This window comes from Ceratotherium simum, chromosome 40 (assembly GCF_057802395.1).
Source record: "Ceratotherium simum simum isolate JZ-2026a chromosome 40, ASM5780239v1, whole genome shotgun sequence".
Classification (NCBI taxonomy): Eukaryota; Metazoa; Chordata; class Mammalia; order Perissodactyla; family Rhinocerotidae; genus Ceratotherium; species Ceratotherium simum.
Genome location: NC_141939.1, coordinates 5109968 through 5128210, shown reverse-complemented (window position 1 = coordinate 5128210; position 18243 = coordinate 5109968). Strand labels below are relative to the sequence as shown.

Genomic DNA, 18243 nt, shown 5'->3' with positions numbered 1-18243 from the left:
GAGCATGCCCTCCCTCCTTCACCCCCATTCCCATGCCTGCCTCCATGGAGCACCCACCCAGAGTTCTATAATCCTTTGTGTATCCCCCACCACACCGTTCATCCTGGGATGGAAGGACCAGGCTTACACTCATCTGTGCATCTCAGTTCGCCTGGTGCATGATTTGAACTTAAATGTTTGAAAAAAGAAGGAAGGGAGGTAAGATTTGGGGGCGGTAATATTTTCTCACCTGGTGGAAAACTAGAACAAGGCAATTTGGTTTTGACCATAGCTAAGAGGGTGAATTCACTTTTCCTAATGTTATGTTATAAGGGAGTAGAGAAGCATGGTATGTGTATAATGAGGAATTGAGTTTTACTCTTTCCTTTATATCAATTCAGAGCTCTTCTTATGTGCCAGGCATGCCCTCGGTTAATCCACCCACAATCCTATGACTACCATTAATCCCATGTTATAGATGAGGAAACTGAGGCTCAGCCGGATTAAGTAACTTGCCCAAAGTTACCTAACATGTAATGGTGGGAAGCCTGGATTAAAACATTTCTCTACATGACTCTAGAACCTGCCCCTTCCAGCTTTATTTGGAAAACAAACAAATAAATATAAAACAAATAGAAACTAAAAAACAAATATAAAAAACCAAGAATGCACCCACTACTCAATCAATAGCAGATGCAGTCAACTACCAAGCCAACTTCCAAGCAATACCTGGTCATTTTGTCCTGACATTTTTTAGTTTGATTAGGTCAGGGGAAGAAGCCAGTTAAGGTACTGGCTGAAAGTACAGAGAAGGTAATTTGCACTCATGTGCTGCCCATTTACTTGATTCTTAGTTTATTTGTTCAAATCCTCTGGATCTAGAAGATGTATCTGAATTTTCCCAAACAAATACTTAAAAAATAATGCTGGTAAAATCTCATTATAAGAGATGCCTGATATAACATTTCTCTCTTTTTACTGATTTCATGCTCATGCCTTGCCCCCAGCCCATATTAATGCTTAATTTGCTAATAGGAAGACAACCAATTTCGATGAAGAAGAAATCATGATTAATAAATGTATTTTCAACACCTTTCCATTTTGCTATCACTCTCTTAAATAAAAAGACATACTCCTTTGTATGGTATTTTTATGAAGATAGGGTATTTTTATGAAGCTGTGGCACTTGAATATCTGTACAATGTGAAATTATTTTAGGATTTGACACATTTTTTGAGTGTTGGGGTGGTTTTGATTTTTGTTTAAAAAGTAATTAGAAACATGTTAGAATACAGAGTGGGAAAGACCTGAGAAATCATCTATCCCAAATCCTACCACCACAGCCACCATTTTAAAGACGAGGAAATTGAGACCCAGAGCAGTGGACAGGTGTGGAGAGAAGTTAAGATTTCGCCAAAGTCCAGAGAGTGAAGTCCGGACCTTGGGCCTCCTGATCCTTGAGTCAAATCTCCTTCACTACACAGCACTCCTGCTCTGCTCCGACACTGCTCGGGTTGGGCTGGGGGACACCTGTCCACACTGGGTGGAGATGAAACCTAACACTGCTCTGAGGTGTCATGCAAGGATTTCCGAACTTACATGTAAAGGCAAATATGTGGCCTCCTTAAGCCAATCATTATTAAATCATTGGATTATGAATTCCCTTTGCTTAAAAAAAATCCTAACATAATCATACTTTGTGACTCTTTTCACTAAAAGAAATCTCACAAAGCATTGCAGAAAGAAGTGTCGAGGAGAGTGACCAAGGAGAGGACCCCAGCGCGGGGGAGAATAGGCAGCTTGGCAAGCTCACTTGTTGTCCCCTTCCTTTTCTCCATTGTACCACCAGTCCATGATCAAGGACTCCGAATAAAGGTTTTGCACCTTCTCCAGGTCACTGCGTCCCTGCTCCATTTCCTTAATCAAAAGAGTCAGATCTTCATTCTGCCAAAATGAGAAGTGAGTACCTTATGAGATTGTATAAGAAGGTTCAAATTTCAAACATTTCTACCAGAAAACCAACTGCATTAGGAAAAGAAGAATTTAAAAAATTTCATGTAGTTCTTTCCTTATTCCATTTTTATTTATTTATTTATTTTTGTGAGGAAGATTGGCCCTGAGCTAACATCTGTGCCCATCTTCCTCTATTTCGTATACAGGACACCACCACAGCATGGCTTGATGAGCGGTGTGTAGGTCTGCACCTGGGATCCAAACCTGCAAACCCCGAGCCGCCGAAGTGGAGTGTGCAAACTTAACCACTAGGCCACTGGGCTGGCCCCTATTATTCCATTTTTAAACAGCTTTATTGAGGTATAATTCACATACAATAAACTGAATGCATGTAAAGTGTACCATTTGCATAGTTTCAACATTTACATCTATGAAATCTTCATTGCAATCAAGATAACAAACATACCCATCACTCCCCAAAGTTTCCTTGTGCCTCATTGTAAATCTGCCCTTCCCCCGAAACCCCTCTCTCCCGTTCCCAAGCAACTTCTCATCTGCTTTCTGCCACTATACATTAGTTTCAATTTTCTGGAATTTTATATAAATGGAATCATACAGTATGCACTCTTTTTTTGTCTAGCTTCCTTCACTCATATAATTATTTTGAGCTTCACCCATGTTGTAGCATGAATCGACAGTTCATTCATTTTTATTGCTGAGTGACTAAATTTTGGTATTCAGTATTGTATACTGAATTGTATACTGAATACCAAAATTTAGTCACCTGTTGATGGCCATTTGAGTTGTTTCTGGGTTGGAGGTACTATAAATAAAGCTACGAAAATTTGTAAACAAGTCTTTGTTTGGACATTTACTTTCATTTTTCTTGGGTAAATATCTAGGAAGGGAATGATTGGATCATATGGCTGGTGACATTAAACTATTAAATTACCAAACTTTTTTCCAGAATGGTTGCACTAGTTTACATTCCCACCAGTAACGTATGAGAGTTCCAGTCCCTCCACATCCTTGCAAACACTTGATATGGTCAGTCGTTTTAATTTTAGCCATTCTAACAGCTGACCAGTGGTATCTCATTGTGGTTTTAATTTGCATTTCCCTAATGACTAACGAGGCATCTTTTCATGTTCTTATTTGCCATGCATAGATCTTCTTTGGTGAAGTGTCTGTTCAAATCTTTTGCTCATTTTTTGAGTTTCCTTATCATTGAGTTTTAAGAGATCGCTATATATTCTGGATACAAGTCCTTTATTAGATATGCAATTTGAAAATATTTTCTCTCAGTCTACAACTTGTCTTTTCATTGTCTTAGCATTATCTTTTAAAGATAAATTTTAATTTCGATCAAGTCCATTTATCAGTTTGTTCTTATATAGATCATGCTTTTGATATCCTAGTAATTTTTTTTGTCTAATAAGGTCACAAAACATTTTTCATACATTCTCTTCTAGATGAGAAAAATCTAGGTTTTACATTTAGGTCCATGAATCATTTGGAGTCAATTTTTGAATAAGGTGTGAGTATGGATCAAAGTTCATTTTTGCATATAGATAGTCAATTGTTCCAACACCATTTGTTGGGGGAAAAAAAACTATAACTATCCATTCTTAACTGAATGGTCTTTGCACCTTTGTTGAAAATCTGTCGTCCACATATGTGTCAGTCTATCTCTGGTTTCTCTATTCTGTTCCATTGATCTATATTATCTAACTTAGATTCTGATTACTATAGCTTTAAAATAAGTCTCGAAATCAGGTAGTTAGTCACCAACTCTGTTTCCCTTTTCAAAGTTGTTTTGACTATTCTAAATCCTTTGCATTACTATAGAATCAGTTAGTTAAGTTTTACCAAAAAAGCCTGTTTGGATTTTGACTGGGATTTCATTGAGTCTATAGATTAATTGAGAGAGAATGGACATCTTAACATTTTCTCTAACGTTTTACTGTTTTCAGTTTGATTCATGCTCTTATCTTTCATTTTCTTCTTCCTGCTTGCTTTGGGTTTATTGTGTTCTTCTTCTAGTTTCTTGGCGTTGGAACTCAGATTGTTGATTCAATTCCTTTCCTTGTTTCCAATACACATATTTAGTGCAATAAATTTCACTCCCAATACTGTTTTAGCTGCATCCCACATAGTTTGTTATGTGGTGTTTTGGTTTTCATTCAGTTCTAAGTACTTTTTATTTCCTTTTAGACTTCCTCTTTGACCCATGGATTATTTAGGACTGTGTTGTTTAAATTCCATGTGTTTAGATATTTTCCTGCTATCTGTCTATTGTTAATTTCTAGTTTGATTCCACCATGGTCACAGAACAAACTCTGTGTGATTTCAATTCTTTTAAGTGAGTTGAGGTTTGTTTTATGGCCCATTGTATGGCTTATCTTGATAATATTTCATGAGCACTAGAAAAAAATTTGTATTTGGCTGTTGTGGTGGGAGTGTTTTACTTATGCCAATTAGATCCCATTGGTTGATTATGTTGTTCAGATCTTCTTTATCCTTGCTGATTTTGTGTCTAGTAGTTCTATCAGTTGCTAGGAGGAAAACGTCGAGGTCTCCAACCACAATTTTGTATTTGTCTCTTTCTCCTTTCAGCTCTATCAGCTTTTGCTTCATATATTTTAAGGCTGTATTGGTCTGTGCACACAATTCTAGGAGCTTTATATCTTCCTGGTGGATTGATCCTTTTATTAGCATGTAAATTTTCTTTGCTTTGAAGTCTACTTTATTAGTTATTAATATAGACAATCCAGCTTTTCATTAATATTTATATAGTATGTCTTTTTCTATCCTTTTATTTGAACCTACCTATGTCATTGTTCTTGAAGTGAGTTTCTTGTATGCAGTATATAATTTGGCTGTGTTCTTTTTTTTTTTTTTTGTGAGGAAGACTAGCCCTGAGCTAACATCCAATGCCAATCCTCCTCTTTTTCTGAGGAAGATCGGTGCTGAGCTAACATCCGTGCCCATCTTCCTCTACTTTACATGGGATGCCACCACAGCATGGCCTGACAAGCGGCGCGTCGGTGTGTGCCTGGGATCTGAACCCGTGAACCCCAGGCTGCCGAAGCAGAGCACGCACACTTAACCACTGTGCCACCAGGCCGGCCCCTTGGCTGTGTTCTTTTATCCACTCCACCAATATCTGTCTTTTGATTAGTGTAGACTATTTACATTTAAAGTAATTATTGATATCTTATCACTTCTGTTATTTTATTATTTGTTTTCTTTTTTTCATTGGTCTTGTTCCTCTGTTTCTCTTTTCTTGCCTTCCTTCAGGTTTCTTAACTTTTTTTTTTAAATAATTCTATCCAGGTTTATTCGTAGTGTTTTGAATGCATCTCTTTGTATGGTTTTTGTAATGGTGTCTCTAGGTATGAGAGCAAATATATGTGACTTATAACAGTCTACTAGCATCAACATTTTACTGCATTCAGGGAAATATGGAAACCTTACTTCCCTTTAGGTCCTTTTACGCTTCTCACTTCTAAATACCATTATCTTGAGTATCAAACAGTGTTGTAATTTTTATTTCAATCATCAAATATGATTTATAAATCTCATGAGGAAAAGGACAGTCTATTATAACTACCCATATTTCTGCTCTTTTTTTTCCTTCTTGATGCTCCAAGATTAGCTCTTTTATCATTTCCTTTTGCTTGAAGAACTTCCTGTAGCCAATATAAGAGTAGGTCTTCTAGCAACAAATACTTTTAGTTTTTATTTGTCTGACAATATTTTTATTTCCCTTTCATTCCTGATGGATAGTTTTGTCGGATATAAAATTTGTGGTTGATGGTTCTTTTCTTCCCACACTTAACAAGTGTTGTGCCACTTCTCTTCTGGCTTTCTTGTTTTCAGATGAATCTTCTGTCATATCCACTCTCAACTTGGTGTCATTTCTTTCAGGTTGTTTTCAAGATTTTTTCTTTGTCTTTGATTTTCAAATGTTGGAATACTATGTGTCTTAGCATGGATTTCTTTGGGTTTATCCTATTTGGAGTTTACTCAGCTTCTTCAATCTGTATGTTTATCACTTTCACAAAATTTGGGGAGGTCTCAGCCATTATTTCTTCATGTAGTCTTTCAGTCCCATTTTCTTTCTCCTCTACTTGCAGAACTCTGATGATACTAACGTTGGATCTTTTGCTCTTTCATTATTGTCCCACAGGTCCCTGTGGTTCTGTTTTGTTGTTGTTGTTGTTTTTCCCAGTGTATTTTCTCTCTGTTGTTAAGATTAGCTGAAGTCTATTGTCTGACCTCAAGTTCACTGATCCTGTCATCTCCACTCCACCATTGAGCCCATTCAGTGCAATTATTTGTTATTGTATGTTTCAGTTCTATAATTTCCACCTGGAAATTTTTATACCTTCTACTTCTTTGCTGAGATTTTCTGTTTGTTCATTTGTCTCCAGATAATTTCTAATTGATTGTTGAAGCATTTTTATGGCGTGTTCTTTAAAATCCTTTTCAGGTAATTCCAACATCTGAATCATCCCTATATTGGCATCATTTGATCATCTTTTCTCATTCAAGTTGTGATTTTTTGGTTCTTGATATGATGACTTTTTAATGTACCCTGGACGTTTTGTCTGTTGTGTTAGAAGACTCTGGGTCCTATTTAAATCTTTTATTTTAGCTGATAGTCACCCTGTTTAAATTTAGCATGTGGGACTTGTGCTACTTGTTGCTCCAAAGGCAGTTAATTTTCAGAGTCTTTTTGATATTATTTGGGTCTTTATTAATCTGGTGTCACAAGACTCCTGCTGGCCCTGCTGGTGCTGCCTGAGGAAGCAGCAGGGGTTTCCCTGAGTCAGGCTGCCAGGCATTTCTTGACGCCTCTACTGCTGTCCCCCCAGGCATCCCTGTGTCACTGGGTGGGGTAGGAGGGTCCCTGGCCCACAGGGACAAAGAATTCTCCTGGGGCTGGGTCCCTCTTGCCTGTTCTTCCCACTCACTCTGGTATCTCTGGGCAGAGGAGGAGAGTCTCAGATCTGTAGGGACAAAGAGGCTTCCCAGACCAGGCCACCTGTGGCTGTGTCCTTTGGCTAGTACTGCCCACCTACCCCAGTAAACCTGTGTTTCTAGAACACTTTTTATATGTTTGGGGACTTTTATAGCTAAATTTCACTTTCATTTGGGCATATCTGTGTACCTGGTGATTTTTTTCCAGCTGTTTTTGTCAAGGTGAGCTGTCACAGTGGCCAGGGTCAGGAGTTCAGTTCTCTTTCTGTGGGACAGTTATCTCCACTTTATTCACAGACAGAGCTCCTAAGGGTAGAGGGTTAACAGAGCACTGAGCATCCCCACACAGCACTGCCTCCACTGGTCTTGTTGGTGCTGGATGGAGGTGGAGGCTCAGCTCTCCAGTGAGGGAGACCACGTTTGGGTTAGTCTCCTTTCACACTACCTCATTTATCCTTACGCTGTTGGGCGTTAACGGAGCTCAGCTCTCCACCAACCCTCACTGACACCAGGGATAGGTGGAAAGTGGAGAGGTGCTTATCCCCAACTCACACTTCCTTTTTAATTTTCATTGATGCTGGGTGTTTGTGGAAGCTCAGCTCCTTGCCAAGTCTCACTGATATCAGAGCCGTGGCGAAGCATAGTTGTGACTAGACCGTCCTCACGTTGCCTTAAGTCTCAGTGCTGCCCGGTGGGGTAGAGGCCCAGCTTGCCACTGGACTCCATGGACACTATCTTGGTGGGGGAATCAGAGCACTGCTTACTTCTGCTTGAGGGGGTGATGGACAATCAGCTTCCCTCTCAATCCTCTGATACTGCCCTAGGACAGGATTTGGAGTACCATCTGCTTCTGCCCAGTGGGGTCTGGAGAATCAGCTTTCCATTCAGCTCTACCCACACAACCCCAGCAGAGAAATGAGAGCACTGCTACCTGCTTCCACCACGTGGGGAATGGAAGATTAGCTCTCTGGTCAGCTCTACTAATACCACCTGGCAGGGGGATCAGAGCACCATCACTTGCTCCCATTGAGCAGGAGGATGGTGTGGAAGATCAGCTCCCTGTTCAGCTCCACTGAAATCCTGGGGACAGGCGTGCAGTGTTTCCATTGGTGTATGGCTGGAGTAGGGCAAGTATTGCCAAAAAGGTTTTCTATTGTTAGGCCATCCTCTTCCCAGTCCTTTGGCTAGGGGGAATAGGATTTTCTTGTGTCATTTTTTTTTTTTTTTTTTTGTCTCTGCCTGTTAGAGATTCCAGGTTGGAGGCTTTGGCAGTGCCCTATCTGGGATATGTGGAAGGCAACAACAAAATCTGAAGGACTCACTGCCATGTTATTCCTCAAATTCTGAGGTCCCCAGGCATTCCACCTACTTCTTTCAACCTTTCAGAGTCTTCCTATGCTTGTTTTTTGTGTGTGTGCATTATGTTCAGGGCTTTTTAGCTGTAAGATGGAGGACCTACGAGGAATAGGGCTACTCCATTATTGCTGGAACTGGAAGTCCCTCTAGTAATTTATATTATAATTAGATTTAAATAACAAGGAAAAAATCTTACCTATTTACCTATGCAGTTACCATATCCTTTGCTCTTCATTCCTTAGTGCAGATTTGTATTTCTATCTGATATGATTTTCCTTTTGCCCAAAGCTCTCCCTTTAACATTTCTTGTACTGCAGGTTTATTGGTGATGAATTCTTTCAGTTTTCATATATCTTTAGAAGTATCTTTTTCACTTCCTTTTTCACAGATATTTTCACTGTGTATGGATTCCACACTGACAGTATTTTTTCTTTCCGTACTTTAAAAATTTCACTCCACTGTTTTTTCACTTGCATTGTTTCTGATAAGAAATCTGCTGTCATCTTTATCTTTGTTCCTCTGTACATAATGTGTCTTCTTTTACCCTTTTAAGATTTTCTCTGTCACTGATTCTGAGAAGTCTAATGCTGACGTGACTTGGTATGCTTTTCTTCATGTTTCTTGTGCTTGGGGTTCATTGAGTTTCTTGGATCTGTAGGTTTATAATTTTAAACAAATTTGTAAAATTTCTGGCCACTCTTGCTTCAATTATACATTTATTAGTCTACTTGAATTCTTCCACAGATCATTGACACCCTGTTCTCTGTTTGTGTTTTGGTTTTAATTCTTTTTTCTCTGTGTTACATTTTGGATAGTTTCTATTGCTGCCTTGCAGTTTACTAATCTTCTGTTCTGCAACGTCTGATCTGCTGTTTATCCCATTCCATGTATTTTTCATCTCATACATTGTAGTCTTCACACCTAAAAGTTTGATTTGTGTCTTAGTTGTATCTTCCATGTCTCCTTAACTTTTTGAACATATCAAATACAGTTATAATAACTGTTTTAATGTTCTAATACTAACATCTGAGTCAGTTATGTGTATATTTTAATTTTGCTACTTGCTTTTTCTCCTCATTATGGGCCTTTATTTTCCTGCTTCTTTGCATACCTGGTACTATCTAAATGGATGCTAGAAATTGTCAATTTTACTTTGTTGGGTGGTGGGTATTTTTTGCTTTCCTATAATTATTCCTGGGGTTTATTCAGGGATGCAGTTAAGTTCTTTGGAAACAGATGGATCCTTTCAGGTCTTGCATTTAAGATTTTTTAGGCAGAACTGGAGCAGCATTTGGTTGTTCCCACCATGCAGGCAATACCCTTCTGTATGTTCTACCCAAGGATGATAGGATTATGAGGTTTTCCAGTCTAGCTGATGGGAGTAGTCACTATTCCCTGCCCTGTGTGAGCTCAAAATATGGTTCCCTCTAATCCCTTTGGATGATTCATTCCCCAGACTCTGTTAGTTTCCTCCTATGCAAGCACAAATCGTATTCTGACTTCTCCTGGATTTAAAGTCACTCGTTAGGACAGACAATAAGACAAAAAACACATTCTCTAGAAGGGCATTCTTGAAATGCATATCCTCAGGCCAAGATTGGAGGATTGGAGAATAGAATTTTATTTACTTTCTCCCATTAGAATGAATTGCTTTATCAGATGGTCACATGGTTACATAGTCTGAGAAGTCAGGAGACAACTACCTAGCATCTGAATTTTTTGGAAGTTTCCCACAAATGTCTGTAAACAGCAGTGGTTAACAAACCATGTATGGACCCCTGGGGATGCTTGTTAAAAATACAGATTCCTGAAGTTTGGCAAAATGCTGATAATTGTTGAATTTGATTGACAGGTACACAAGGGGTCCATATACTCTTCTAATTTTGTGTATGTTTGAAACTTTCCATAATAAAATGTTTAGAAGGGAAACAAAATATATTAATTAAGATTCCTGGGCCTCTATACCTAGAGCCTGATTTAGTAGCTCTGAAGTGGGACCCAGGAATCTGCATTTTCACAAGCACCCTAGCTCAGGTGGTCCTTAGACCACATTTTGCAGTACACTCCTTGTTAAGTGATCCATTTGCTCGACTTAGTTGTCTTTGTGGTTGCTGTTTTCCCAACTAAGGTATTGTCCATGGGCATCCAGCCTGTAATGCTCAAATAAATGAACACTCTCTTCTCAGCTCATAAACTCTTACCTGAACAGCCTCTGGAAGACAGGGATCCTTGCAGCCAAAATTATAAGAATGGAACTCTCCTCCAGTCAAAGCAGCAAGCTCTTTCAAAAATCCATTTGCAATCTCATCATTGTAATTGAAGGAGATGGTGTAAATAGGAATTTTCTGAAAAACTTTGATTTGGTCTATAACCATTTCAAGTGGCTAAAATGATATGTTTTGGGGGGAAAAGGGGAGATGGAAAGAGAGAGGAAGAGAAAGAAAAAAATAAGACATGAAAATCCTAAGTATTTGCTATTAGATAGAGAAATTCTCAACTAGTAATTCCTTATACAGTGGTGAGTGGCTTCTTGAAAAGGTGTCAATTCACTTCAGTAAGCAAAGCAAACCATGCCAGATGGTGAGAGTATGAAGGCCAACAGCTCACCTCTTGCCTTCCGAGAGCTCACAGTTTGGGGGGAAAAGAATCTGGAAGAAAGATTTGACTAACCAAATCATTCAATTTTAGGTGCATCTAAGCCTAGAGTCCATGGTTTTAAAGTGTTGGGCTATACTTGAAAGCACTTAAAGTATTGGGGTCATGGGTGGAACATCCTGGCTATTGGAATTCTACAGAGTGAGGCCACTGGATCTTGATGTGGCTTCCAAGGCATCTACTCGAAAAGAGCAATTTCCAGTTTTGGACAGGCCATGGTCAATGTGTCTCCCACAGAGTGAAAGAAGAGACATTTATTAAGGGTCTTTCCATGTGCTGGCACTCTGTTGGGAGCATAATATCCCAGTTAATCCTCACAACCCTCTTGTGAAGTGGTTTTGGAAAGACTGATAGTTGCCTACCTAATATCCATTCCTCTCCTCCTTTTTTACTATCAGACCCCTGGCTTTCTTTTCATGGCAGAAACGAAAACAAAAACCAAACAACACACACACACATAAAAACTCATCTTCTGACACTTTTTTGCAGCTAGGAGTGGCCATGTGACCCAATTCTGTCCATTGAGAAACAGGCAGAAGTTCCAGGGGACAGATTCCTTTCCTCCAATAAAAAGACGACGACTTAACAAAAAAAGCTAATCTCTTTCCCTTTCCCACTCCCACCTCCTGGAAAATGGACACTCTACCTAGAAGTGGAGCAGCCATCCTGTGACTATGAGGGTGGGAGTCATATACAAAGATAACAGAGCATGAAGATAAATGGAAGCCTGTTTTCTTGGAGCCATCCTTGAGTAGTTGTTTTAATCTAGGCTACCTATCCCTAGGCTTCTTTTCCATACGAATATAAATCTTTCCACTGTTTCAGCTACCATTTGTCTGCTCTTCTGCTTTTTTCCCCAGGAATATGCAACCCTAATTGGCACAGTAGGCATGGGCTCCACTTAAAGATGGGCAAATCAAGGCTCAGAAAGATTTCCTAGGGTCATCAAGCTCGTAAGTGGTAAGACTGGAATTCAATGCCAATTTTTGGTACTAGAAGCAATGCCAGATTGTTTGTTTCCCTGGTTTGCAATAAAGACTGTCTTTTGGTAACGATCGACTCTCAGCAAACATTACCTGACTCTCAGGAAAGATAAACTGGTAAATCTCCCTGCCACCTCTCCAGGACCACCATCACAGCCCAGCTGAGAACCTTCAGAAACTGCCTCTGATTGTCCTGTCTCCACTTCCTCTGCGTTTCTCAGTGCCAGGAGTCCCTCTTTGATTGACCCAATTTGCTGGCTCCCTCAGCCAGTTCCCACTCTCCACTTTCAGTTCCTGTCCTTTGGCCTTTAACCCTTCCCATATTTTTCCTGTGAGCCCTGGGGAGGCAAGTTGATGAGGGGGAGAGGACTCTGGACTCACCACTGACTGGCCTGGGGAAGCTCATACACTGCCCAGGAGGCAGCCAGTTGAGTGGTCCCCCAGGGTCTGGTCTCATTCCAGCTACCACTTATGCACAGACCCAGTCTCTGTATCTGGCTCCAGCCTTGAGCCTGCCCCTGCCCATAAGCCACCTTTCCTCCTCTATCCTTCTCACCTCCCTTCTGGCCATCAGCTGATTTCCCAACCAAACAGCAACCTAACCTAGCTAAAGGGCTGACCCCATCCCTCTTGTCAACTGTAAGGACAGCGCAAAGCCCTCTCTGCTGCCTCCTTTTCCTTCAACCTAACTTCCATTTTTGAGCAATTACTGTGTGCTAGGCTCTAAGAGTTCTGCTTGTGATCTCTCCCTGCATCTTCCCTACGACCCTCTGAGGTAGGTACTATCATTATCCTCATTTCTTACCAGGAACTCCTGGCCACTGCCTCTCAGCTCCATATACCACACTGGAGATGCTAGACGTAAATTCTGTTAAATTGATAAGGTTTTAGCCAGGAACTACTCCTACATTGACTTACAGCTGAGATATTTGGGAAGGGAAAGAAACTAACACTGATTTAGTACTGACTGTGTGAGTGCCAGGCACTGTGGTTAGCATTTTCACCTTTTCATATGCTACCTGACATTATTTCATATATTTATTTGCTCATTGCCTATCTCCCCATAAAACATAAGCTTCATCAAAAGCAGGCACCTTGTCTATCTTGCTTACCACTGTATCCCAGACTGATAGCCTGGCACATAAAAGGTGCTCAATAAACATTTGTGGAATGCATTCATGGGAACATCATCTCATTTACTCACAGCATCCCTGGGAGGAGGGAGTATTAGTGCTAAGCCACAGATGAGGAAATTCACATTAGAGGACACTTGCCCGAGGTCATTCAGATGGGCAGTGCTGGGGATGATCTTCTAACCCAGGTCTCTAGCTCTAAAGCTATTTCCATCATTCCATAGAGCCAAACAGATCACAAGCATGAGAAAGTCTGTTATGTGTATTGTGAGCCTCTCACCTGCACCCACCCCAGGTGATGTTTTTGCTAAACTGGCATGACGTCCTAGCGCCCAGTGTGGTGTTGGAGAGCTGGGCAGAGGGTGAGGGTGCACCTTGATTGCAGAAGGAGCTCCCCGAACTGGAAAATAGACATTCCTGTCCTCCTGCCCCTCCATCCCCTAAGGATTCCTTTTATTGGCTTATGTCCTCACAGCTTTGAAGAGTAGACCCAGAACACTGAAGTAAACCTTTCACCACCGCAGCCTGACTGACCCTAACTCTTTCCAGCCACTTACTCTAGTAGCTTCACTGGGCTGTGGAATGTGGTGGCCCACTCCCTGTGTAGCTCCTGTGTAACACTGAGAAAGCCCTTCTCAGCCCAGGACTCCTTAGTATGTTCCCCATAGAGGTCCTTCAATCCCTAAGATGAGGCCAAGCAGCATATCTGAGAGAACTCCCAGTTCCCTCTTCTCTGAGTCTAAACAGATGTGCATCCAGATGTCCCTTTCACCACAAATGTCAACTGGCGGTGGCAAGAAAGGCAGGGATCGGTTCTCCTAACTGCCTGAAGGAGTTCGTGCAGGTGGCTCACCCGGTGCCTTCCCCATGTCCCCACCCCTTGCATACTCCACGTTAGGCTTTATCCATTCATTTTTGTTTAGAATGGTGCAGAAACCTTCCTCACATCCATTTTCTTGATTCCTGGCAGGGTGAGTACTTAACTTCAAAGAAGCCCCAAAATGACCGCAGCCAAAGATGTGCTGGGCTGCTCCTGGCAGAGGCCCTGCAGTTCACACCTACAGATGGCCAAAATGATGCCTATCGATTTCATTTTAATGAAGACTAATATTACTAGAACTCTTTTAACTTGATTAATTTTAAAGACTTGTCTTGCTATACAATTCTGCCCTGGACATTTAATAAACAGGCAGTGAGCTGGTGACCATGGAATTGAATCCTGAACAGCATCTCTGTGTGTTCTTTCAAGTATAAATTCTGCTGAGTATTGGGAATAATAATAATGGCCTTATATATTCAGGTCTCACAAAGTCAGTGAAAATTCAACAACAAATGGAGATTAAGTAGTACATCTTAACGTCCTCCACATAGAATGTGAATATCAAATATCCATCTGTTTTTTTGAGAGAATCTGAGGAATAATGCAAAATAAATAGATTGCATGTAGGAAAAAGACAGATATAAATATGAAATGCCTAAGTAAGAGTTTATAAATTACTTTTGGGGTAATTTGCATATTTCTAATTCCAATTGTCATCTATATCCCTGGTTCTTCATCTTTAAGTGGACCACGGACCCTCCGAGAATCTGGTGAAAGCTACTGATCTTCCCCCCCGAGAAATATATGAGCGCATTTTGATTATACTATTGGGGGATTCCAGACCATTAGATGTCTATGATGGATTGGAGACCAAGAATCCTTCTCAATACACTGCTAGCAGAAGTGTTACTTTGTACATTCGCTTTGGGGGGCTATTGGGCAGTATCCCCATCAAAACATACACCTTATGACCAAGTTTACTTCTTAGAATTTATGCTACAGATATATTCATATATGTGCAAAAGGATACATATTCACGGTTACTTTTGCAACATTGTGTATAACATGAAGATTGAAAACAGCCTAAATGTCCATCTCCAGGGGACATGGCTAAATAGCCGTGTGATGGAATAGTAGGCAGCAATGAAAAAAGTGAGGAAGCTCTTTATGAAATGATGTTAAGGAATCTCCAAGGTATATTATTTTATTACTAAAGGTGCAGGATTGTGTGTGTAATATGCCACCATTTATATATTCTAAAAGGAAATATATATAAATACATATCTGCTTGCATAACAAACTATCTCTGAAGGAAGATACAAGAAACTGGTAATACACATTGCCTCTCAGCTGGTGAACAGGAGGTGGGAGGGAGAATTTTCTCTATATATCCTTTTGTATCTTTGTAATTTGTACCATGTCAATGTATTGCTATACAAAAATTAAACAAAATTAATTTTTAAGGTAGAAGTTTTATTAAATCTATATAAGGAATATGATGTAGTCATTGAGAATGATGTTTCTGAAGAATTTCTCATGACTTGGAAAAACTGCATATATTAGATGAAAAAAGCAGAATACAAAAGTGAATTATGAATGATTTAAATTTTCTTCTTTCTTATGCTTATATGCTTATCTATATTTTCTAAACTGCAATAAAATCAGTAAGAATTTATTAAAAAGAAAAAGACCCCTGTCCAGATGACTTTCAATTAGAATCTCCAGCCCACATCTTCCCCAAACAATAGCCCCGTATTTCGAGGGCTTCTGGACATTCGTGAACTACAGGTGCTCAAACTCAGCTTCCTCCACCAGCAACTCCCAAGCCCGTTCCTGCTTTCAATTTAAATTTAAAATGATCATTATAAAGTGATTTAAATTGATCTAGTCTTTCCCTGGCACTCCTGAGGCATATTTCTAAAACACAGGTGGATGGGACCATCTGCTTCTCTGATACCCCACCGCGGTAAAGCCCATCCTTTCCATGTGGCAGTCAAGGACCGTCACAGTCTCCCCCAACCTAACTTTCGAGCCTCAGCCCTGACACTCTCCCATCATTGCTCTCAGATTATTGCTCCAAGAAGACATATTTCCATGCCTCTGTTCCTTCTACCCAGGATACCAGGAATCTCCTCGGTTGAGAAGATTCCTTCTCCTCTGAAAGGTCCCCTCCTCAGTGGAACCTGGCCTGGTGTTCTCTCCCTCTTGTACAGCAGAATTCATCACTCTGTGTTCCCAGACATCTCACAGCACCGGCAACCCAGCTCCCAAATCGCATCACAGTTAACCTTATCGTCGAGCACCTCCCCCGACGTGGAGGCTTCCCTAGGCAGGGATAAGATATTAGTCACCTTTGTAGCCTCAGACCCTGGCACCACACATGGAACATAAGCAAGGCACAATAAAATTGCTTCTGAATAGAACGTATAGTGAAGTTGATAGGAAAATCATTCAAAATAAAATTTTACTTTACACACAACTTTTCTGCCATAAATCTAACACTGTAGTAAAATCCAGTTGCTTTACTATTTAAGCCCTGGACCATTTGACAGGGGATATTTTACAATATTTGCCTAGCAGTCTTCACATGCAAACACCTCACAACGAAAGAAACAAGTTGATACTAATTCACTTTAGCGGTTAATTTATATTGTACTGTCCTGCAAATCTGTAGGTTTATTTAAGGCCCAGAGCATTAGCCTTTCATTCACAAAGCTCAAAAGAAGATGAACAGACTCTGCTGAAACTTTTCAAATATTTTCCAGTCAGGCTAAACAAAACAAAGAACATTTCACTAGAAAGGCATGCTTTTGTTTAAATGATTACTAAGTTAAAATTAGAGGCAAAACCAAGGACGTTGCGCAGTGACATGTTCATATTTAGAGTCCCCAAAGGAAAAAAAATCAAAAAGAATGTCCTCACTCTTAGTTTGTAATAAAATATAAACCAGTCTTCAATGGAAGACGGACGTCTCCTTTCATGGGGCTGGTCTCCAGGCCTCTGGGTGTGTGTCACATTAACCAGACAACACTCGCTGTCACATAAATTCTCCTCACTGTTTTAATAGACAAAGGAATTCCTCAGTGTATTTTCTCACCTCAGTTCTGGGTCCCTATACCAAGGAAATATCTCTCAACAGTTTTTCAATGGCAGTTGAAAAGGTCCCCCAAACCCATTCTCAGCATTCACCTTCAGGGTATTGGTGAGTCTCTCTTTGTTCCCAACTTTGATAAGTACCTGATCAGGTCTCCCATCTGTCAAAAGGTAGATTACTTGTGTTTCTTTATCAGCAAAAGCAATTTGCAGGGCATTCAGGGTGTTCGTGGAACTTCCAATCTACAGAAAAGAGAGAGAGAGAAACACCAAGCACATACTTGAATCTCAAAAGAGATTTCAAACAAGTGTTATTTTCTGCTTCCAAAAAAAGAAAGAAAAGTACTTGAGATAAAAGATAAATTTAACTTATGTTGAGATAATAAGTTAAACCCAGTAATTCCAAGAAGCCAGATCCCTGGGTGTGCCATAAAAGCCCCTAGGCAGACAGTCTCAGGACTGCCAGTTGGCAGCACTATGGATTTCCTGTCCTGAGGACAGAGCTCTTAACGCAATTTTATCTTTGTGTGTTTCTGTGTGAGACAATAACTCAGTTACTGTTCATTCAGCTGTTAACACAGCTTAAACGTGCAGCCTGAATACACTCTGACAGGGATCATCTTTGTTTCAAACCAGGATTTCATCACGACAACCAATATGCAGCAAACATGAGTGTGGCATCATTAGCAATCTGGGGGTACAGCACAGAAATTATAAATTTTTAAAACTCCTGCAGTTTCTGCCCAGGGACGTAGAGCATTGGCAAGAGTCACTCCAAAACTCATAATGAGCAAAAGCCAGACAAGCAGCAAGTACGTGACTTTTGTTACGCCCATCAGAACGCTCAGGTCACAGGACAACCAACTGGCCCCAAACCTGGGGAGAGACGGGCATCTGCAGAGCCAGGGGAGATGCAAGCGCTGGTTTTCTGGGACAAGATGCACCCAGACGCTAATAAGAAGAGCTGGGCTGGGGTGATTGGTAAATTGGTAAAGTCTGGCCAGGTGTATCCTGGTGAGAGAATGAGGTCTGGAGGCCACAAATGTAGGGGAATCTGCACTCTCTTGAAGGCTTTTCACCACAAACCCCATAGGTGCTCACAGAAAAGATGGGGAGAGTCCTGAGAAAACTTCCTTCATGGTGCAGAACTGGGAGAGCGGAATAGCGACACATGAGTCTCCACAGGGACCCTTCTCCTCTACCTCCCCTACAGAACAAAAGCCTTAATCTGTGTGTGCTGGGGAGGGGAGGGAAGGGCAGCAAACATGGCTATCCTTAGTGCACC

At 40.6% G+C, this 18243-nt stretch overlaps 1 protein-coding gene across 1 annotated transcript in view; it reads right to left on the bottom strand.

The window, feature by feature from the left end:
• The window catches only part of VWA3B (von Willebrand factor A domain containing 3B), a 188826-nt gene that overhangs the window by 81424 nt on the left and 89159 nt on the right, over positions 1-18243 (bottom strand). The window contains 3 exon segments of the mRNA XM_087426182.1: positions 1793-1923; positions 10476-10658; positions 17103-17201. Of these exon segments, the coding sequence (XP_087282308.1) occupies positions 1793-1923; positions 10476-10658; positions 17103-17201 (413 nt within the window).